This window comes from Silurus meridionalis, chromosome 4 (genome assembly GCF_014805685.1).
Source record: "Silurus meridionalis isolate SWU-2019-XX chromosome 4, ASM1480568v1, whole genome shotgun sequence".
Taxonomy (NCBI): Eukaryota; Metazoa; Chordata; class Actinopteri; order Siluriformes; family Siluridae; genus Silurus; species Silurus meridionalis.
Window position 1 is genome coordinate 12,256,883 of NC_060887.1, and position 22,953 is coordinate 12,279,835.

General features: G+C 38.6%; 2 protein-coding genes across 4 annotated transcripts; one reads left to right on the forward strand and one right to left on the reverse strand.

The window, feature by feature from the left end:
* Positions 1–412: 412 nt before the first annotated feature.
* On the reverse strand, positions 413–5,429 carry rabac1 (Rab acceptor 1 (prenylated)). The gene is made up of 6 exons (XM_046846423.1): positions 5,117–5,429; positions 4,300–4,380; positions 3,445–3,654; positions 2,235–2,332; positions 1,220–1,321; positions 413–1,128 (listed from the first exon to the last, which is right to left on the reverse strand). The coding sequence occupies exons 2-6, from the start codon at positions 4,368–4,370 to the stop codon at positions 1,040–1,042; spliced, it is 570 nt and encodes a 189-aa protein (XP_046702379.1). The 5' UTR covers positions 4,371–4,380; positions 5,117–5,429; the 3' UTR covers positions 413–1,039.
* Positions 5,430–5,553: 124 nt separating this feature from the next.
* dedd1 (death effector domain-containing 1) lies at positions 5,554–22,199 on the forward strand. Of its 3 annotated transcripts, none has more exons than XM_046846421.1 (6): positions 5,554–5,775; positions 10,546–11,085; positions 11,424–11,528; positions 11,719–11,865; positions 19,634–20,021; positions 21,025–22,199. In XM_046846421.1, exons 2-6 carry the CDS (start codon positions 10,632–10,634, stop codon positions 21,029–21,031), a joined length of 1,101 nt encoding a protein of 366 aa, XP_046702377.1. In that variant the 5' UTR covers positions 5,554–5,775; positions 10,546–10,631; the 3' UTR covers positions 21,032–22,199. The 3 variants fall into 3 exon arrangements, with proteins under 3 accessions (XP_046702377.1, XP_046702375.1, XP_046702376.1); XM_046846419.1 differs by having other exon boundaries at positions 5,555–5,775; positions 10,598–11,085; XM_046846420.1 differs by lacking the exon at positions 5,554–5,775 and adding an exon at positions 5,796–5,947 and having other exon boundaries at positions 10,598–11,085.
* Positions 22,200–22,953: the final 754 nt, after the last annotated feature.

The window sequence follows — 22,953 nt, forward strand, 5'->3', positions numbered from 1 at the left end:
CGATGTGAGCGCACTGCAGTGGGTTGCCCCCCCCTCCCTCCCGCCGCTTACTGCACCACTGTAATGGAGTATTGATCGCTGGCTTCTTTTGCCGCAGTATAATTTAAAAACAGGGAAGGGAGCCTTTTCTCCAAGGTCATCACTATGGCAACCTAAAAAATTAGATTGTCAGCAGACAGGGGGAAGAAGGCCAGAGAGGTCAATGAGGTCGGGGGGGGGGTGTTGTGTGCATGGGCAGGAAAAAAAGGGAGTGAGAAAAAGAAAAAACGAGCGATAGGATGCAGAAGGCGTGTAACTCGATGCTTATTGATGGAAGGCCTCGACCGCAGGATTACAAAGGCTTGTATTCTCCTTCAACTCATTTCGGCAAAAATGATGAGCAGTGACATCAAATACGGCACGGCACACAGGGTTTTACAGGCGGCGGACTTTATTGCACTTTCCGTTTGATGACAATACAACACAGAAAGATCAAAGATAAAAGGGAAGATTCAAAATATCATGTGATTTAAAATACAAATGAAAGTATGGCAAAGGAAAGCACTCGGGCAATCATGCGTTTTGTAAAGGACTTTGATACTGCATATCATATGGATACTATTTACAACATCAATAAGCAACACCATGATAATAATGCTGACCGGCACCAGGATAGATCCTTTTATTCATACACAAAAACTGGTTTATTTTACATATTTTTTACCAAAACCCCGAAAACCTTCCTTAATAATATTTCAATCCTTAATATTTGCATCCTTGTTTCTTCTTCGTTTCAGCCTTGACTTGATTTCTATTCGTTTCTTTCTGAATGCATGGTTCACGTGCAGTCCTTCAGTTTGTAACATGAGGAGCATTTAGAACCGCTCGTTTCATCTATTTCCTAGACACCGTTTCTCTGAAGTGAAACAGAAGATTCCAGAATAACAGTCTATCCACAGATCAGTGATTGATTAAATATTTAGTTCATCCACCACAACCTTTAAGAAAGCAGTAACAATGTGCAAGCAAAACAATGCTCGATGTTGAAATAGCTGAGGAGTTAAACCGGCTGCATCAGGAGCTCCTCCATGTCCGACTGCTCCAGTTCACGGAAGGCAGCGTGGGTGCCGATCACGGCCATCGTAGCTCCTGTGCGGAACGGGACACGTGGTTAAGTTCCGACGTCACGTTTTAATTGTTGAACTGTTCTTGTGTTGGGATATTCAGAGAGGATACTCACCCAGCACCCAGAAAACTGCTGCACCGGCACCCGCAAGCCAGAAGACCGGTAAAGACACTGATCCAGCCAGTCCCAACTGATGACCTTGAGTCAACTCCCGTCCTGACGGAAAAAAGCGATACGGTGACACACTGGCATACCAAAGCAGGCAGAAGAAAAGAACAAACCAAAAAAAGAGATGAAGCAGCAGCGGAAAAAGAAGCAGTGGCAGAATGAGAAGAACTATCAGATTAAATAGCAGAAGGCGAATGGGAGGAAGAAGAAGCAGATATAGCAGAATCAGATGAAATAGCAGTGGGAGAAGGAGGAGGAGAAGAAGCAAAAGATGATGTTGCAGTTAGAAAAAAAAAAGAAGCAGAAAAAGCATAAGTAGAAGAAGAAGGAGGAGATGAAGTAGCAGTAGGATGGTGATGAAAAAGAAGCAGTAGGGTGGTAATGAAGAAGAAGAAGCAGCAGCAGTAGGAGGTGATGAAGAAGAAGAAGAATCAGCAGTAGGAGTTCATGAAGCAGCAGTAGGATTTGATGAAGAAGCGGCAGTAGGGGTTGATGAAGAAGATGAAGCAGTAGGAAGTGATGATGATGAAGAAGCAGTAGGACGTGATGGTGAAGAAGAAGAAGCAGTAGCAAGTGATGATGAAGAACAAGAAACAGAAGAAGGTGATGAAGAAGAAGCAGTAGTAGGTGAGGAAGAAGTAGTAAAAGTAGGAGATGGTGAAGGAGTAGCAATAGGAGGTGATGATGAAGATGATCAAGTAGCAAAAGGATGTGTTGAAAAACAAAAAGCAGTAGGAGATGGTAAAGAAGAACATGACAAAGCAGTTTGAGGTGCTGAAGAAGAAGCAGCAGGAGGGGATAATGATGAAGAAGGAGTAGGAGATGATGATGATGATGATGAAGTAGCAGTAGGAGATAAAAATAAAGTAAAAGAAGTAGCAGGAAAAGTAGCAGTAGACACACACACACACACACACACACACACACACACACACACACACACACACACACACACACTTACCAAAAACAACCAGCTTGGACTCCAGTGACTTCAGGTGGATAATGTAAAAGGCTCCGACGAAAACAGCCAAAGCGATCAGCAGCATGGGAGAGCTGATTCTGCAGGAAACACCAAGAGGAAGCCGTTGTTTATATCAAGTTTTAATAACAACCAAAAAAATCTAAATCCATTTAGAAAAGGAATCCTTGCTATTAAAAGTCTGGATGAGCAACTAAAATGAATAACACAAGTCTATGGCTGAATATGAGGCAGCACACAGAGTTTTTCCCACAATTGTGACGTATCCACTATAAACAATTCGACAACATCTGCTTTGAAAACGACACATTTCATCGCAAACGTTTTCCTCGCCAACAAACAACCCACGTCGTCATGCTAATCGGATCGATAAAATCTAAATAATGTAATATGACATTAAATCCATAAAGACATAAAAAGGCTTTTCTTTCAGACTGAATGTCCTCTAGAAGCAGGACTAGATCATCTGATACAACTGAAGCTTTCGACGGCTTTAATTCCCGTTTAAAGGAAACCTATAAAAGATTCAAGATTTGTATTTGTCACAGACATTGTTATATACAGAATACAACCTGCACCGAAATAACAATTGTGCATTCACTAAAAGGTCTAAAAGTATAAAATATGAAAGAATATAAGGAGGGAATATGTCTATCGTTCTTTATGTCAAGATAAAAGTCATGATAACGTTTCGAATATTTGAAGTAAAATTCAACATCTGGATTCTAATTATTCAATTACTCAAAGCAACACCAACATTTCTTTCTATTAAAAGGCTACCGGAGTTCACCGGTAAGTCTTAAACACTTAATCGAAGAGGAAAAACTATCCAATAATAATCTGCTTTATCTATATGTTTTATTTTTGCTCATCTATTTGCACAAATTTGCATCTCTCTCATTTGACTAACTGCTTCTAATAACCGTGCTGCCCGTGACCTTTCTTTAAATACGGTGGCTCAAAACTTCTGAAGCAGCTCGGCCTGTGTATACACGGATACGCAGCCAATCAAACGGCAACCTTTAAGATCCTGAAGCTATAAAAAGTATATGTAATCAATCAGATATTCAGCAGCACATAAGCAGAGGCTTAGATAATGTCCATGCACTCTTGCAAAAAAAGAAACAAACCCAGCATTCAACAGTTTCAAACGACTAATTCAAACGCCTTCTCTCCCTATCCAATCCCTTACATGCAGTAGAGGATGAGTGCCAAGAAGATGAAGGTGTAATTGCTGTGGAACGTGTCCAGGTTGCGCACGACACGCTGGCACAGCTCGCCGAAGTTCTTCGGTTTGGAAAACTTGCGCTGGTCCACAAAGCCGTTCCAGGGCCTTATCGACTTCCGCTGACGGTCGAACCACTCCTTTGCCACATTCCCGGATAAGCCCTTGGGAAAGAGTCTGTGAACGCACGGACAAAAACGGCATGAGGAGACGATAATCCGGTCAATATTTCTGCTTGGAGAAAATATAATGCGATTGATAAAAACCCCTCAGTAAAAAAATAGACATTGCGGCGATGTGAATTAATGCTTTGTTTAGCAATGGAGTCATACGGTTAAAGAATTATTTTCCTGCAGGGCTTATATTAATGTGTTCATTTTAATACATTATTATTGAACAATTGTATGTGCACACAAGACTATATGGACAAAAGTATTAGGACACCTGATTTATTTTTTTATTTTTTTTCCCCCGCCTGCTCTTCTACTGTTACTGCAAAGTTGGAGGCAGACAATATGTAAATAAATTAGATGGATCAGATAGGATAGATCAAAAAAGATCAAATGTACAAATTCCACCAGTATCCATAAACATAGGCAATAAATCCTAAAAAAATACTACATACAAAAATAAAACATTTTAAGGTAATAAAGTTATAATAAGAATTTGAAGATAAATGTATAGGATTTCTTTGGAATTTTTCTTATGCTGAATGTGTTATTAATAAATAATCAACTTTGCTTTTGGGTCTCACACCATCTCACGCCAATGGTTGGATGATTCCTTTCCAAAATGTCCTCGAACAAATGAAGGCGTACTCACCGGCTGATCATTCGTGCTGCAGGGATCTCCTGGGCCTCGTCGCTGAAAGGGTCACCCGCCTTCATCTCCATTTCTCCGCACCTACGCGATCGCACACAAGAGCAGGTGACTTCAAAATGATTCCTGTTTTGCTTCTTAACAATAATAATGTTGCTGTGGATGAGTGATTTCATCCTGTCTGTTTTACAGCCCACACTTCTGAATGGATGTGGTGGGACTTATTTATTTGTGGCACAGAAGAGCGTTTAGCCCAATAGATGAGTGTGATATATGAGATTTATCATATCATATATCACATCACATCTCAAATCATATGTTGTGATGTGATACATGATTCCCAATATATGATCTCATACCATCAGCAACATGTCCTCACACACTAAGTGTATACAGGGAATATGGAGTTGTGTCTTAATATAAAACAAGGTGGGGAAATGTGGAAAATCTTTATCAGGCAATGTCTAACATAGGAAGACTAATTGCATCAGGATCTGCTGAGATTTTAGTGAGTGCCAGTGAAGAGTTCAGGTCAAACCCAGGACATAGGGACTTTTCTAAAACTCTTAACGTGGCTTAATGCGATTTTTTAAAGATGAAACTCAACCCATCTGTACACAGTATGCTTTATTATTACTGTGTTTACTGAGTTTGGTCTTTTAAAAAAGAAAGTCATATCAGTATACTGTATATGGTGTCACAACAACAAAGACATCTTCTGTATAACTGCAGAGTTTATCCCAATTTACACATAACACAACATTTCACTGTTATTTAAAAAAAAATCATCACGTTATGTGTTACAAAATCACTTTCTTACTGTGTATATCAACGATGTTTTCGTTGTTTCGATGAAACACGGATGTGCTGATGTGGAAGACCGTGTGGATTTGACTTCGCTTCCGGTACAATGACGCTTTCTGTCCCTTACCCGCTATCGCCCCTTAGCGGTATGACACTAAATCACACTAAATATTTCCGCTTCCACAAATGTCCTTTGTACTTATTACTGTACTTGTCAGCGACTGTAATTATTCTACGAATTTACTGTCCAAAATGTTAATTAAAAAAACCGTAGAAAGGACAGACTCTGCATTCGAGGATGGTGACTCTCTTAGCAAAAGAACGACTTCTGTTGTCCGTCTCTATCACGTCTGTTACGTCATTGGTTGTTATGCATTTTTCTTGCACGCGATTGGTCAGTTTGGGCTGTACGTCAGCGCGACTCACCGCCCACTGCTGGACGAAGTTGTTTGGAGAAATGTTGTGCTCGTCCGCTCACTGTGTCCCGAGTTAGTGCTGAAATAACGGCGAAATATCCCGAACACGAATCATAGATTTTTGCAGGTTCGGTATGTAAAAGTGAAAAACAAACAAAGAAACACTAAAGAGTCTATAATTTGTACGTTTTTAAAAGACTGGGAGTCTGTGGGAGCGATACGGAGGCTGGGCGGCTCGGGGATATCAGCTGTTATTCAGGTAAACAGGCCCTGCATAGCGACGGACATTTCTTCCTTTCTTTCTTTTTTTTGATAAGTGAATTACCCTAGTAACGGACGTATTTTCTAAAAGGCAGACTTACCTAACTACAACTATTTATTTTCTGAAAGTGAACTATTGCTGGTACTTCATCCTAGCAATGGACATTAATGTGGGTATACGAGCCTAACTAGCGACTGTCATTTATTTCCTAAAACATAAACTAGCCTAGCAAAACAACTGACATTTATTTCCTAAAAGGTAAACTAGCCTAGCAAAACAAATGACATTTATTTCCTGATGAGGTAAACTAGCCTAGCATAATAACTGCCGTATTTATTTCCTGAAGGTAAACTAGCCTAGCAAAACAACTGACATTTATTTCCTGAAAGGTAAACTAGCCTAGCAAAACAACTGACATTTATTTCCTGAAAGGTAAACTAGCCTAGCAAAACAACTGGCATATTTATTTCCTGAAAGGTAAACTAGCCTAGAATATCAACTGACATTTATTTCTTAAAAGGTAAACTAGCCTAGCAAAACAACTGAAATGTATTTCTTAAAAGGTAAACTAGCCTAGCAAAACAACTGACATTTATTTCTTAAAAGGTAAACTAGCCTAGCAAAACAACTGACATTTATTTCCTGAAGGTAAACTAGCCTAGCAAAACAACTGACATTTATTTCCTAAAAGGTAAACTAGCCTAGCAAAACAAATGACATTCATTTCCTGATGAGGTAAACAAGCCTAGCATAATAACTGCCGTATTTATTTCCTGAAGGTAAACTAGCCTAGCAACACAACTGACATTTATTTCTTGAAAGGTAAACTAGCCTAGCAACACAACTGACATTTATTCCCTGAAAGGTAAACTAGCCTAGCAACACAACTGACATTTATTCCCTGAAAGGTAAACTAGCCTAGCAACACAACTGACATTTATTTCTTGAAAGGTAAACTAGCCTAGCAACACAACTGACATTTATTCCCTGAAAGGTAAACTAGCCTAGCAAAACAACTGACATTTATTTCTTGAAAGGTAAACTAGCCTAGCAACACAACTGACATTTATTCCCTGAAACGTAAACTAGCCTAGCAAAACAACTGACATTTATTTCTTGAAAGGTAAACTAGCCTAGCAACACAACTGACATTTATTTCTTGAAAGGTAAACTAGTCTAGCAAAACAACTGACATTTATTTCTTGAAAGGTAAACTAGCCTAGCAACACAACTGACATTTATTCCCTGAAACGTAAACTAGCCTAGCAAAACAACTGACATTTATTTCTTGAAAGGTAAACTAGCCTAGCAACACAACTGACATTTATTCCCTGAAAGGTAAACTAGCCTAGCAAAACAACTGACATTTATTCCCTGAAAGGTAAACTAGCCTAGCAAAACAACTGGCATATTTATTTCCTGAAAGGTAAACTAGCCTAGAATATCAACTGACATTTATTTCTTAAAAGGTAAACTAGCCTAGCAAAACAACTGAAATGTATTTCTTAAAAGGTAAACTAGCCTAGCAAAACAACTGACATTTATTTCTTAAAAGGTAAACTAGCCTAGCAAAACAACTGACATATTTATTTCCTGAAGGTAAACTAGCCTAGCAAAACAACTGACATTTATTTCCTAAAAGGTAAACTAGCCTAGCAAAACAAATGACATTCATTTCCTGATGAGGTAAACAAGCCTAGCATAATAACTGCCGTATTTATTTCCTGAAGGTAAACTAGCCTAGCAACACAACTGACATTTATTTCTTGAAGGTAAACTAGCCTAGCAACACAACTGACATTTATTCCTGAAGGTAAACTAGCCTAGCAACACAACTGACATTTATTTCTTGAAAGGTAAACTAGCCTAGCAAAACAACTGACATTTATTTCCTAAAAGGTAAACTAGCCTAGCAAAACAACTGACATTTATTTCCTGAAAGGTAAACTAGCCTAGCAACACAACTGACATTTATTTCTTGAAAGGTAAACTAGCCTAGCAACACAACTGACATTTATTCCCTGAAAGGTAAACTAGCCTAGCAACACAACTGACATTTATTCCCTGAAAGGTAAACTAGCCTAGCAACACAACTGACATTTATTTCTTGAAAGGTAAACTAGCCTAGCAACACAACTGACATTTATTTCTTGAAAGGTAAACTAGCCTAGCAACACAACTGACATTTATTCCTGAAGGTAAACTAGCCTAGCAAAACAACTGACATTTATTTCCTAAAAGGTAAACTAGCCTAGCAAAACAACTGACATTTATTCCCTGAAAGGTAAACTAGCCTAGCAAAACAACTGACATTTATTTCCTAAAAGGTAAACTAGCCTAGCAACACAACTGACATTTATTTCTTGAAAGGTAAACTAGCCTAGCAGCACAACTGACATTTATTTCCTGAAAGGTAAACTAGCCTAGCAAAACAACTGACATTTATTTCTTAAAAGGTAAACTAGCCTAGCAACACAACTGACATTTATTTCCTGAAAGGTAAACTAGCCTAGCAAAACAACTGACATATTTATTTCCTGAAGGTAAACTAGCCAGGCAAAACAACTGACATTTATTTCTTAAAAGGTAAACTAGCCTAGCAAAACAACTGACATTTACTTCTTAAAAGGTAAACTAGCCTAGCAACACAACTGACATTTATTTCTTAAAAGGTAAACTAGCCTAGCAAAACAACTGACATTTATTTCTTAAAAGGTCAACTAGCCTAGCAAAACAACTGACATTTATTTCCTAAAAGGTAAACTAGCCTAGCATAACAACTGACATTTATTCCCTGAAAGGTAAACTAGCCTAGCAAAACAACTGACATTTATTTCTTGAAAGGTAAACTAGCCTAGCAATACAACTGACATATTTATTTCCTGAAGGTAAACTAGCCTAGCAAAACAACTGACATATTTATTTCCTGAAGGTAAACTAGCCTAGCAAAACAACTGACATTTATTTCCTAAAAGGTAAACTAGCCTAGCAAAACAACTGACATTTATTTCCTAAAAGGTAAACTAGCCTAGCAAAACAACTGACATTTATTTCTTAAAAGGTAAACTAGCCTAGCAAAACAACTGACATTTATTTCTGAAAGGTAAACTAGCCTAGCATAACAACTGACATTTATTTCTTGAAAGGTAAACTAGCCTAGCATAACAACTGTCATTTGTTTCTTGAAAGGTAAACCAGCCTAGCAAAACAACTGACATTTATTTCCTGAAGGTAAACCAGCCTAGCAAAACAACTGACATTTATTCCTGAAGGTAAACTAGCCTAGCAAAACAACTGACATTTATTTCCTAAAAGGTAAACTAGCCTAGCAACACAACTGACATTTATTTCTTGAAAGGTAAACTAGCCTAGCAGCACAACTGACATTTATTTCCTGAAGGTAAACCAGCCTAGCAAAACAACTGACATTTATTTCTTAAAAGGTAAACTAGCCTAGCAACACAACTGACATTTATTTCCTGAAAGGTAAACTAGCCTAGCAAAACAACTGACATATTTATTTCCTGAAGGTAAACTAGCCAGGCAAAACAACTGACATTTATTTCTTAAAAGGTAAACTAGCCTAGCAAAACAACTGACATTTACTTCTTAAAAGGTAAACTAGCCTAGCAACACAACTGACATTTATTTCTTAAAAGGTAAACTAGCCTAGCAAAACAACTGACATTTATTTCTTAAAAGGTCAACTAGCCTAGCAAAACAACTGACATTTATTTCCTAAAAGGTAAACTAGCCTAGCATAACAACTGACATTTATTTCTTGAAAGGTAAACTAGCCTAGCAAAACAACTGACATTTATTTCTTGAAAGGTAAACTAGCCTAGCAATACAACTGACATATTTATTTCCTGAAGGTAAACTAGCCTAGCAAAACAACTGACATATTTATTTCCTGAAGGTAAACTAGCCTAGCAAAACAACTGACATTTACTTCTTAAAAGGTAAACTAGCCTAGCAACACAACTGACATTTATTTCTTAAAAGGTAAACTAGCCTAGCAAAACAACTGACATTTATTTCTTAAAAGGTAAACTAGCCTAGCAAAACAACTGACATTTATTTCTTGAAAGGTAAACTAGCCTAGCATAACAACTGACATTTATTTCTTGAAAGGTAAACTAGCCTAGCATAACAACTGTCATTTGTTTCTTGAAAGGTAAACTAGCCTAGCATAACAACTGTCATTTGTTTTTTAAAAGGTAAACTAGCCTAGCAAAACAACTGACATTTATTTCTTAAAAGGTAAACTAGCCTAGCAACACAACTGACATATTTATTTCCTGATGGGGTAAACAAGCCTAGCATAACATTTATTTGTTCTGAACACTACACTGTAACTCTGAGGCAGAGGGCAGTAATGTTAGCAATACATTGAGTAAGTCAGAGTTTTGCTAGCAGATGGGGTTGTATAATCTAACTGGACAGAAGCATGTAGTAAGCAGTTCCTAGTTCTTGTCAAAAACAACAACCTAAAAATAATAATAATAAATGTGACTTTTTCTGTAATCCTGGATATCACTTGTTTGTTTTTTTTTTTAACATTTTGTAACGTGGACACATAATGTCATGACGTAACATTGTGCATTGTGAATGTGCTTGGCTGTGTGTTAATGATTTTAGGGGGGTTTTCAGAATTGATGGTTTAATTATGTTTATCAAGGAATTTAATATCTATCCTATCTATCTATCCATCCATCCATCCATCCATCCATCCATCTATCTATCTATTGCTGTTTATCTAATCAGATCAACAGAGCATAGATGATAATAACCAGAATTCACATCTTTGCTGCTGTAGATCTGATTGCTGGAAGACTTCGCAGCAGTTAACCATGATGTCGTGCTCGAGATACTCTCTGTACTGGGAGGAGACGGACTGTTTAAGCTACTATGAAATGCTGTCTCTCCATGAAGTCTTTGAGATTGTGGGTTCCCAGTTGACCGAGACTGACATCGAAGTCCTGTCGTTCCTTCTCGACGAAGCTTATCCTGCCAAGCATCCGCTCGATCCAGAAGGCTGGACTGCAGAGGTTTTGCCGGACTCTGATTCACCTAGAAATCCTCCTTGCCCGCGCCTTTTGGAGGCTTGGCGCAGGATACGCCCTAAGGGAGAGCCGGTTCCCTTTGCTGGACGCTGCATGCCGAAGAGTGGTGTCGCCCTGCTGCTGGAGCTGGAAAGGCGCGGCTTTTTAAAGGAAGGAAATCTGGAACCTCTGTTGCAGCTACTTCGAATTCTTACACGGCACGACCTGTTACCGTTCGTCTCCAGCAAGAAAAGAAGAACGGGTAAGCAATGGCATAAAATATCATTTTTAAAAAGGCACCCCCAACACACACACACACACACATAATATACATACAAACACACACTGTGTATAGAATGTGTGTAATTTAATTTTAGTATGACATGAAGCATCACTTTAACACAGTGAGTTTGCTGAAATGTCATCTCCTCTTAAACAGCTTTGTAATTACTAAAAATGGCCACAAATTAGCAGCAGAGACACATGACCTTTATATCAGTATAAACATGTCTGTGGGTGTTTTAATATCATGAGACTTCATTTCTGTCATGGTCTTTAAAGCAAAATTGAATTCTAGATTTCTCGCATTCTTTCTATCAGTGTCACCTGAGAGAGAACCTGTAAGCTATGTGGAAAGTGGAGAGCATGCACACACTAGTTCACACTCCGGCCTGGCAAACACACAAGCGTCTCCGTGGACAGCAGGTGAGTAGAGATGGGTTTTTTTTTGTCATTTTTTGATCGCAAGTTCACAAATCCGGCACCTCGAATTGGTGAAATCCTCCAAGGGCCGGCTTTTCCTGATTGCCTCTGCTTGTGATTTGTCCACACCTTGGAGGTGTGTGTGTATATATATGTGAAATGGTCATGATATATGTGTGTGTCTGGTGATTAGGTGTTGGCTCAGCTGTCACAGCATGTGCACCAGCACGAAGAAGAAGGGGAAGAGGGCGTGGGCGTGGCCGAGGCCGAGGCCAGACAAGAAAGGCCAGGGATACGTCAGAGCTCCTTCCTCAGGCTGCACCCAACAAAGTGACCTGCGGTAAGACTGCGTTACCTTCGTCTTTCTCACTCTCTCTTTCTTTCTGCCTCTCCTTTTATACCTTTCTATTTGTTTTCCTCATTCATCTTTTCGTCATTCTCCACATTTCATATTTAAACAGACTGTCAATTTCTGTTTTATATCTTGTATAACAAAAACTAAAACGACAATCACAAATGCCCCTTCTTTACTGTTGGTCCGAACCCCCCCTGATCCTCGGACCTTTTAAACAATTAACTTCTATGGCAGGATTTTACGTCCGTGTATAGATGACCAGTCACTTAACAGATTTTTGCTAAACTCATCCATGCACTTGTCAACGGCTTCACGTGTTTAAACCTCGTTAGTCTGATCAAATGTTATAATCACGAGCTCAGATGTATTTCACATTTGATATCATCATTCCAGACTGCTGCTCATTTAGAATTTTTGCTTTAGATAAATTTGCCCTCATTTGATCAGACACTAAAACTCCTTTACCTGCATTTATTAAAGTGAGATAATCTAGATAATCAACTCTTTTCTGAAAAGAAAAAAAAAACAAAAACAACCCACTCAGTCGACTCATCTGATCATTCTGATCCTCTCACCATTTCCGCTTGAATTATTTGTATGTATTAATTTTTCATCTAATTGCAGTGAAAGTACAGTGTTTTGTGCAAACACACACTTAGCAAGCAAGCTCTTTGTCTCCTGACGTCCTCTGCCTTTGAGAGGCGCACCAAGCTGTCAGAGATGAGGGAGGCCATTTTGTGCCGTTATGATGCAGGATGATTCAGTGTCCGAATCACAGACATGCTGCACTGCTCATCACACAAGACTGCTGACTCTGCCAGTGTTCAGATTAGCACATTTAAATGCCTGCCCAACAACCTGCCGTGTGTGGTGTACAAGTCTTTCACAAACTAAACAAATATGAGTAAAGAGAAAAAAGAAGAATGTGTGTGTGTGGGATTAAAACACACACAGTAGCACTTTTCCATTGTAACGTGTAGTTGAGCTCTGCCAATTAACCAGGAGCCCACTGACTGTTTTGGTGAGCTGTGCTGTTAACAGTCCGTCTACCTGCACTAAAGAGTTAATCATTTGAGCTAGAAATATAAACCATTGGTTATCAAACACATTATGCGAACAAAAGTTTGTGGACACGTAACCATCAGAGTGCTTTTCGTACAAATGTTCCACTAGATCTTGCTGTGTGCTTGTGGAGATGTGTGCTCATTCACCAAAAAGGGTGTTAGTAAAGCCACATCCTGGTATAGGTGAGGTAATGGAGGCCTGGGGTACAGTCGAAATTCAATTCACCCCAAAGGCAGTCAATAGGGTTGAGATCAGCGCTCTATAGGCCACTCAAGATTTTCCACTCCAACTCACACAAAACTATGTTGCTAACTATAGATTGCTTAATTTGCAGGGGGACTGTCATCCTGGAACAGGTTTGGTTCCCTTAGTTCAAGTGAAAGGGAAATTGAATGCTACCGTATCCAAAGACATCCTGCAGTCGTGTGCATTGTGCTGACAATTTGGGGAAGGTGTCCTAGTACTTTTGTTCAAATAGTGTAGTTTTTATAGATGAATTCATTGTTGTGGAATAGTTCAGACCATAACCTCGGTGCCACATAATATTTTAACAAATGAGAGCTTTTATTTCTCGAAAAACAAACACAGGAATCTGTTAGTAGTCACTACCTGAAAACCTGTAGAGTACCACCCACAATCACTACATCAGCCGTATGACGGGGAAACACCTGCATGTTCATCACGCCACATTCAGTTCTAGGTCGAAGTTTGCTACCCTGCCATCTTGGACTGTTCAGTGGAAAAGTGCTACGGTTATGCTTTGAAGGCTTGATGAAAACAAATCGAAATCAAATGAAAACAGGTCTGTGAACACCGTGTTGCTGCAGCATTATTAAAAAAAATGAGTCATCACATTCATTAGACTTTAAAGCACATAACACAAAGTTGTCCAGGTTTAACGCACATACAAATACAAAATGATTGAACGATTAACAAAGTGAAGGGAATTTTATTTGTCTATTTTGTAGGAGATGTCCATTGGGGTCTGATAAACTTGGATCTCGAATGGTAAATATCAGAGGTCCCTATTTAAATCTTAACTATTCATTTAATTACAGTACTTTTGATCAGAAAAACATGATTAAATCTCATTATAACTATTAATTTCAGATATTCAGCACATTGTAGAAAAGGACAGATTTTCCCCATGACTAATGCATTCTGTGGAAGCACACATTCAGAAGACACTCAGACGGATTGGATCGAAAATTACGTTTTTCCACAAACTCAGTGGCGCTTGAGTGCACACAGTTGTCAATAATAATAATAATAATAATAATAATAATAATAATATAAATAATCAGAGTTTGCACTTGTGTTTGGACCCCACGATGTGTTCATTAGGAGTGTGCATTCAGAATGTCTTTTGACTAAATAAAACGAGGTCTGTTGCCTAATATGAGCGCCCCCTCCTCCAAAAGCCTTGAGGTACACCATCAAAAACACACCAAGGCCCCTTATCAAGTAATTAGTGTTTTTTTTTTTTTGCTCAAATGAAAGTGATTGTGTCAGGATGGTTGGTGATTCATGTTTTCTGTTCGAACAGCCTGAAAGGGTGATAAATGGGTAAAGGAGTAGGCAGGAAAGAGTGCCTCACTATCATTACAGATTGCTGCTATGTTTAATGCTGCGCTTCCTTACCAGGTAAACAAACTACCGCATTAGTCACTGGGAAATAAAAGCAAATATGGGCTGAGTGATGATAAAGGTCCACTAAGTAAAAGACAAAAAGTATATATAAGTGTAGGGAGGCTAGTACTCTTCAGATTTTTCATATTTATGGCTACATTCAGGGCAGCTCCTGTGTGAAGATTATGAGCAATGTGGAACTGTTGAATTTCCAATGTTGGACATGGGAAAATGAAAATAAATTGTTGCTGGTCCGGCCCAATATTACAGACACATGGTGCAATAAGATATTGTTTTGTCTGTATGTATAAATGTCTTGTGAGCTATTTAAACTACAGAATACTGAAGATCAAGAATCAAGGATCAGATCAACTATTAAGCTGGAAAACTAATCTTTGATTTGACACACTTATTAAATACAACACAGTGTTATAGTACAGTGTATATAGAATAAAGCTGCAGGGTTAAACACCCAATATTTATGTAGGGAAAAGCCATATTTGTTACACAGGTGCAAAAGTTGAATATCTGGAAAGACATTTTTTTGTTTGAGGCCTTTGTTTTAAAAACCCAAGGTTTTAAAATACAAGGTTATAACAAAATACAGATTATCCTAATACAACCAGTTATGATTTTATTCATTCGTCACTTCTTGCCTCTGCTACAAATGGCACTTGAGAATGAAGTAAAAGGGCTGTTTGATGGTCAAGCAGGAACTGATGGTCTCATAATTGAAGTCTGAATGACTTATTACTTAGTGGACCTTTTGATGAACATTTTACTCCAGTTACATCTAAATGATCTCTTTCTTTCCCATGTGAAAAATCGGACTAACTAGTAGAGCTAACTTTGTGTTTGTTTCTCACTTCAGTTTCCTCAGATGTCATCATTCTGCATGGTCACATTTCTTTCTTTATACATTTTTCCTTCTTGCTATCTCTCGCTCTCTTTATTGCTTTCTCAACATAAGATGATGCTGGGACATTATATGAAGTGCACTTTCTAATAAAGAAAGCAAACACTTACCAGTATAACTCCGAACTTGGCAAAGCTCGCTAATCCGATGTCCGTACATGTGCAGCAATATGAACAATATAACATTGCCCTCATTCACTTTCCCTTCATTACCGTTCAAGCTCCTGAATATCAGAAAACCCAAATTTGATTCGTTCTTCAGCTCCTTATAATTGATTTTTTTCCCCTATCATAGTCATGATAAAACGTTTTGTTTAAAATAGATTCCCGAATTGCCTTATTTAATTGGTTTGTTCTGACAAAGTAAGGTCCAGTATTCCAAAAGAATGCCAAAGTAGCTTTAGAACAAACAAACATCTTAACACCGTCTTGGAATGGAAGAACGAGTATTTAAGAATGATTATATTTGTGTGCTTTACAAGATGCCTACACATGTATTGGTTATACTCCTAAAAAGAAGCTTACTATTTAAGATACAGTCCATGTGACCTTTTTGACCTTTGTGCTCCTGAACGTGCTGAAAGTGCTCTATTGACCCCCCCATTTGATTCCAGCAGGTTGACTCAGGAATGGGTAGGAAAAGCAGGAGAACGGATAGAGAAAGAGAGAGTGCACGCCACTGTAAAGGGCGTGCGCTGTGCTCTTTGTGCGAGATGATACACACTCAAGCCAAGTGTGTGCATTCTCACTCACGCTCTGCTTCATGAGGCCTGGTCCATGTCTAAGGTAAAAAGTTTACCTTCCTCACCCGGTTAAAGAGGAGGGATAAAAAAAAAATATAAAAAAAAAAAGTGCTGTATTTTACCATTAAAATCAATCCACTTCCTCAAAACCATGATTCCCCTAAAGACCTTTTTTATTTTGTGTACTATTAGTAGACTTTTGGGTTGCTGGGGAACAACTAGTACAGAATTCTGGAGAAAGTTGTTGGCCACAGAACTGACTCGAGAAAGGCAGAACATTTTCTTCTTTTGTTTTCATCACTGCTAAATGGTAAAGGAACCTTTAGATAATGGGAAAATTGTAAAAAAAAAACAAAAAAAAAAAACCAATATCTTTTTACAAAGCTTTCACAGCTCTCAGGGTTTTCCTGAATGTGTGCCATTTGAACTAATCAAAACAGAGGAAGTCAATAACAATATCAAACCTGAATCTGCCTTGAATGGAAGCTCAACCTTGAGAATTGTCCATTTTTTTCATTTTGTGAGCAGTTCTGAGGAAAATGACCCAACAGAGCTCTTGCTGAAAATCAAATTTTTTATTTTATTTATTTATTTATTATTATTATTTTTTTAGGAAGTAGACATAAATATCATTGGGGGAAGGGGAGGGCAACAGATTCAATTTATTTCTACCCATATAGAATTGAAGCTTATGAAATTGCTTGCTTTGACCGCCACAGAGGAACAGCCTTTTTGGAAAAACGTTCATCCCAAATTCTGCTTGTCTCTTTCTCTCTCCTTTGTGTCCACAGTTGAAAAACAGACTGACTCAAGGGTCAGGGACAAAACAAGTTGGCCATCCTCACATACTAAGAGAGGGAGAGAGGGAACTTTAAAGAACGAGATAAATTAGCAAGCGGTTGGGCAGCAGCCTCCTGCTCTTTTTCTCTCTCCCTCCGTCTTGGTTTGTTGTTCGTCACAAAAGAGGGATGGATATAGTGTGGAAGCTCTTCACATGGAGCAGCTCCTCGTAATAAATTGTGCCTAAAGGTTGTGTTTTTCCTGGAAAATGAAATGATCTGTTTTTTTTTTTATTTTTTTTTATTTTTACCTATACTGTAAATAACAACAGCAACAAAAAAGTCTGGATTAGAAATTAGAATTTCAAAAACTTTACCATCATGGATGAATGTAATTTTACTCAAATGACCTCCTGTCTGATTCTCTGTAAAACAGCATACATACAATCCATTATTAGAGAAAAACTGTTGCTTCATGTATTTTATGCCTGAACAAAATGGTGACAATGAAGGTGGAAGCTCGATAGAGATGTGCATACATTTTTTCTTTTCTTTTATCTTTTTTGTTTTGTAAAAAAAAAAAAAAAAAATTGCAAAAAGCACTATGTCCCCGCCACATGACAGCATGAGAGGTGCTTCAGAATGGAACAAAATGGAAAAAGTGCAATGCGAATGTACTCTGTCATTGGATCTCTTCTGGAGAATGTGTTTTTGTTTTGTTTTGTTTAAAAAAAAAAAAAAAAAGCTTTCAATCATTTATGTTTCCAGTTTGTTTTGTTCAAACCACCAGTGAATTCAATATATGTGGGGAGTATTATAAACAAGATAGATCCAGTGGTGGTGGTGGTTGGGGGGGCGGGGTTGAGGGGAGATGGGGGAAATCAGGGGGTTATATGCAAAATAACTATTTGGTTATTTCTTTCTCATGGAGATATATCATTGAAGAACATCCTTACGCTCTTATCTTAGTTACAATTGTCACCGGTGTAGTTCCAGTACAGTATTTCCTAATGTCTTATTGATATTTACACAAAGTTCTTGTTGAAGATAGTAATTATAAATGCACGCTGATACAGAGAGTGCTTTCGTTTTGCTAATGTTCACCAATCACATTTAGCCTCTTTATACTAATAGACTATGTCCAAAGCCTTATTATTATTTCCCTCATACATGATAAACCAACTGTATTAGAACCATATTGAAGCAAATACTGCTGGACTAGTACCCCTATTGCTATATATAATGTTTTTTATGAATTTCTCATAACATTCTCCTTAATTCTGAGAATTAAAAAAAAAAATTAGATTTCTCTGATTACACTCCACGTGTCTGTAAGACACTTTTTTCAGCTTGTTTTTTGAGTCACCCAACATGCCCAGTGAGAACGTAAGTGCAGTTAATTGAGGGTGGAAAAGGTTGGATTTGTGTTGCAGCAATGTTCTGAAGATTCGATGGGTCCACTCCGCCTCTGACTTTGAATGACATGAAAGGAAATGACATCACAACGAAGCGCTGGTTCAGTATGTATCTTTCAATCGTATCTTGCCATCTCTGTGCCCTGTGCTGTTGCATGACATCAGATCCTCCTCCTGTTCTCGTAATAACCACAAGGTAGCGCCATCCTTTTACTAGTTTGTGTTACTTCTGACTACTTTGCCTCTGAAGCATTTTAGTCAAAAAAAACCAAAAAAAAACCAGAACGGCTCCTCTGAATGACAGTCCACCTTGAAATTTCTCAGACTGGGGAACTGCATTTTAGGTTATTCGATTACAATGAATTTCCTGAAACAGCCTGCTTTCAAATGCTGACTCAAAAAAAGAAAAAAAAAAGGAAATGGGTGCGAGGTTAAAACTGGACAGTCGAAATTTCAACGTAATGCAGAGGACCTGTAAGAAACAATGCAGTATTCCCTAAAGTGCTGGAAATCATTTGGCATTGTGTGTAAAGTGTGCCATCAGTGAACCTTTTTGAGTTCTGCTTGCTCAATCAAATGCTACCTGTTTATCTCCAAAGTGTAACTCCAGACATCCTTTGTTCACTCAGAATTTGCTCAGCCGAAAAGAGTTCACCCATTTTCGACTGTCTGCTCCTTGAACTGAATCTTTACTCTCCTTTTTTTGGACTTAATTTCTGAATGTACTTTTACACATTCAGCTTATGCCTCATCTGGACCAGATCTTTTCAGTTTCTGTTACATCCCCAGTTCTCCTGAGCAAAAATAGTTCCACATTAAGGCCATTAAGTACTCAGACGAGCAATAATGTCCTCTTGCACTGTGTTAACCTTATTGTGGAAAAAAAAAACCATCCAAGACCTCTTAAAAGCCATGCAATTATGTGTTGATTTGTTTAAGTCTCTTTGATGACTGACAAAAGTTATTTTTTTATTTCTCTACCTTTTTATCCCTCTCTTCTCTTGCCTGTCCATCAACTCTGTTTTTTCTACAACCCATTCTTTTCTTTTTTCTTTTTATACCTGTTTATTAATATCCTCTACCCACTCTTCTTCATATGCTGGCACCTGGCCTTTCCCCCTATCCTATTTTTTATCGTCCCTGCCTTTTTTCTTCCTATCCTTCTCTTTTTCTCCATTCTCCTCCTTTTCTTCTTTCCTCATGGCAGACATCCGGCTGCGCGTTCGGGCCGAGTACTCGGAGCACGAGTCAGCCTTGCGTGCCAGGGTCTCCTCAGATAAGCAACAGCCTCTGGAGCGCCAGTTTGAGCTGTTCAACCGCGCCAGCCTTTTGCTGCGTGCCCGTGACCTCGGCTCCATCGTCTGCGACATCAAGTTCTCTGAGCTGCAAAACCTAGACGCCTTCTGGGCTGACTACCTGAGCGGTGCACTCCTGGAGGCACTTAAGGGTGTCTTCATCACAGACTCGCTGAAGAGAGCGGCCGGGCAAGAGGGCGTTCGGCTGCTGGTCAGCGTTGACCAGGACGACTATGAAGAGGGCAGGAAGCTACTGCTCAGCAACCTGACACACAGCACTGCAGGTGTCTCAGTGGACAGGTTAGAAAGCACCCTCACACTCATTCAAGGCCTGGTTATTAAGAAGGGCACTGCTTCCAGTTGTTAGAGTTCTTTTTCTAGGTACAGGCATAACATTATAAACACTTGTCTAATATTGTATTGGTCCCCCTTTTACTGCCAAAACATTCCTGACCCATCGAGCATTAGCAAAGACCACACTCCCACGTACATCAATGAGCCTCAGCCGCCTGTGACCCTGTCGCTGGTTCACCACTGTTACTTCCTTGGAGCACTTTTGATAGATACTGACCACTGCAGACCGGAGTCATCTCACAAGAGCAGCAGTTTTGGAGACGCTCTGATCCAGACGTCTAGATGTCACAATTTAGCCCTCGTCAGACTCGCTCAAATCCTTACGCTCGCCCATTTTTCCAGTTTCTAACACGTCAACTTTGAGGACGAAATGTTCACTTGTTGCCTAATAAATCCAACCCACTAACAGGTGCCATGATGAAGAGATAATCAGTGTTTTTCACTTCAACACTCATGTGGTTATATAATGTTATATAATGTCAATGTTATGCCTGGTCTGTGTACAAGTCGTTATGTGGTTCTTTTACGTAAACTCACCAAAGGGAGTCATGGAGTTTGGATTTACTGCATGGAGCTCATGAAACTGCTTCTCAGCAGTGATTTCTGAGAATTCTGTGCAGTTTGCAAAAACTTGATAGGTATTTTTTGGTATTTTCCTGCTGAGGATATTGACTGCCCCATTAATTTTTAAGGGAAGATGCAAATAATTTGAGCCACTAGGGGGCAGTTGATGACGATTTTTATTTTTATTTTTAACCAGTTAACGCTAACATACAGGATTTTATTTATTTTTTTTCTTTTCTAACATTTTACCACTAATATTGGTACTGCTCTAATTTTCTGTGCGTAATGCTGACTATTTCCATTTGTATTGTCTTATACATGTGTTAAACATCCGTGCTGATAATGTCACTGATGGTCTCACTCATTTTGTTTCCTTTGCTCTCAGGCCCTGAGAAATGGAAAGGCTTCATAAAAGGAGCAAGAAGAGAAAGAAGAAAAGACCTCTCGAGTTAATTTATCCACAACAGTGCTGGATAGGCGGTGTATGAAATGAGAGTAAATTAAAAGAGATTTGAATTCGAGTACGGCTGAAAGAGATGCCCACGATCAGGAACAAAATTGGGTGTTGAACGTACGTTTGGAAGCTAATTGATGGCACACACACCTTTAGCCCACACTTGAGTTGTAGGCAGAATTCTGTGCAGCTGGTCATTTGTTCATTGCAATGTCTTTGTTTACACAGATTGAAAGAAATGAGACCCAGCTGAATATTTTATGTTAAAGGTAGATGGGTAATATGCAAGAATTTGCCATGATATTGTTCTAGGTGTATTGACTTTAAACCTCCACATCAAAGATAGAAACTGGGCTTAATGAAGTCATTTATTACCAAAGGTATTGCTTTAAAAGTACCAAGATCGGTCCTCAAATTTCACTATTTGCCACCACAAATATCCCTACATGGGTAGGGTGGGTTTTTTTTGTTTTGTTTTTTTCCCCACCCCTATAAAAATTGGTTTATATGTGTGTGTGTGTGTTCACTATAGCAAGAAATTGAAAAAATGAACCAATTATGGTAATTAAGGGTATTTATGGACCAGATGCAGTGTAACATCTGCGTAATAACCACCAGCATTCTAGCCCAGGTCCAAAACCGTCTCGGAGATGCTCGGAGACGAGCCTTTCCCACAGGAAAGGGAATCCTGTAACAAGTTCAGTCGCACAGATGCTTCTGACAAGGTGCAGTCTTCTCGATTTTTGGCACAACCACACTGAGCCTTCAAAGGATTTCTTTTATATATATATATATATATATATATATATATATATATATATATATATATATATATATATATATAAATAAAAAGAACATATGGGTTAGTGCATCCGTTACCTTTGTATCATTGGAAGAAAATGTCAATATAAAAAAAGAAGGTAGATGTGGCTAGCGATTTGTCTATACTCTTATGTCTGGTGGTTCAAAAGTGTTTCTTTGTGTCCTTTTTCCTTCTGTTCTTTTTCCTTCTGTTCCTGTTTAACGTTTTAATTTAACGAACGCATGTATAGACGTTTATATTTCAATTTCGGATTTCATTCTGAATAAAATAATACCACAGGCGACTTTTCTTTCCTTTATTTACCAAAACATTGTCTGCTTACACACTAAATAAATAGAATATATGAGTAGTCTTACACTAATGAACTCCAGTGGCATGTTGGGAGGTTTAGGACCAGCCACCAGCAGATGCCCTGAATGTTCTTGTGGACCGCACTACAGGCATTTCTTTTAGATTTATTACAAGATCTAGCCCAATCACGTCTCCATGTGCTTCCTTTATTTCCGTACACTCGTTTATTAAACCAGAGTGTCCCACTGTTACAGCCATTCGTGTCCTGGAGTCTTAAGTGCAAGCTGAGTAGTGCCCACTGTTCATGCTACATGACTTGCTTCATTCAGTTTAGCGTTACTACCATTCAGGGGCTATTTGACTCCATGTACTCACCATATTTGAACACCGTAACAAGCGTTTTCAGTCTGACAGTTCAACCAAAGCTTTTTGATGCTACATGACCAGATCTCGCATAGTAATGAGGCCGAAACATGTATGGTGCCTGATTTGTACCAAAGCTGCTGTAATGTTAGAATAAATATATCTCTAACATGCATACAATATATGGACAAATGTTTTTGAACTCCTGGTCATAGAATTTAAATGTGCTTTCAACATTTCTATAGTTGCTGTTTACTGGTATAATAACCTTCACTTTTCTGGGAAGATGTTCCACCAGATTTTGGAGTATGCTTGAGGAGATTTGTTCTTATTCATCTACAATTCAACTACATGGTGTTGAGCTCAGTAGCTCCTACTTTTAT

Excerpts from the sequence above, each read along its gene's own strand:
- dedd1 (XM_046846421.1), top strand. The coding sequence starts at position 10,632 with ATGATGTCGTGCTCGAGATACTCTCTGTACTGGGAGGAGACGGACTGT. Across the intron at positions 11,086-11,423 it reads CAGCAAGAAAAGAAGAACGG|TGTCACCTGAGAGAGAACCT; the intron begins GTAAGCAATGGC and ends TCTTTCTATCAG. Across the intron at positions 11,529-11,718 it reads AGCGTCTCCGTGGACAGCAG|GTGTTGGCTCAGCTGTCACA; the intron begins GTGAGTAGAGAT and ends TCTGGTGATTAG.
- rabac1 (XM_046846423.1), bottom strand. The coding sequence starts at position 4,370 with ATGGAGATGAAGGCGGGTGACCCTTTCAGCGACGAGGCCCAGGAGATC. Across the intron at positions 2,333-3,444 it reads GCACTCATCCTCTACTGCAT|AATCAGCTCTCCCATGCTGC; the intron begins GTAAGGGATTGG and ends TGTTTCCTGCAG. Across the intron at positions 1,322-2,234 it reads GTCCAAGCTGGTTGTTTTTG|GACGGGAGTTGACTCAAGGT; the intron begins GTAAGTGTGTGT and ends TTTTTCCGTCAG.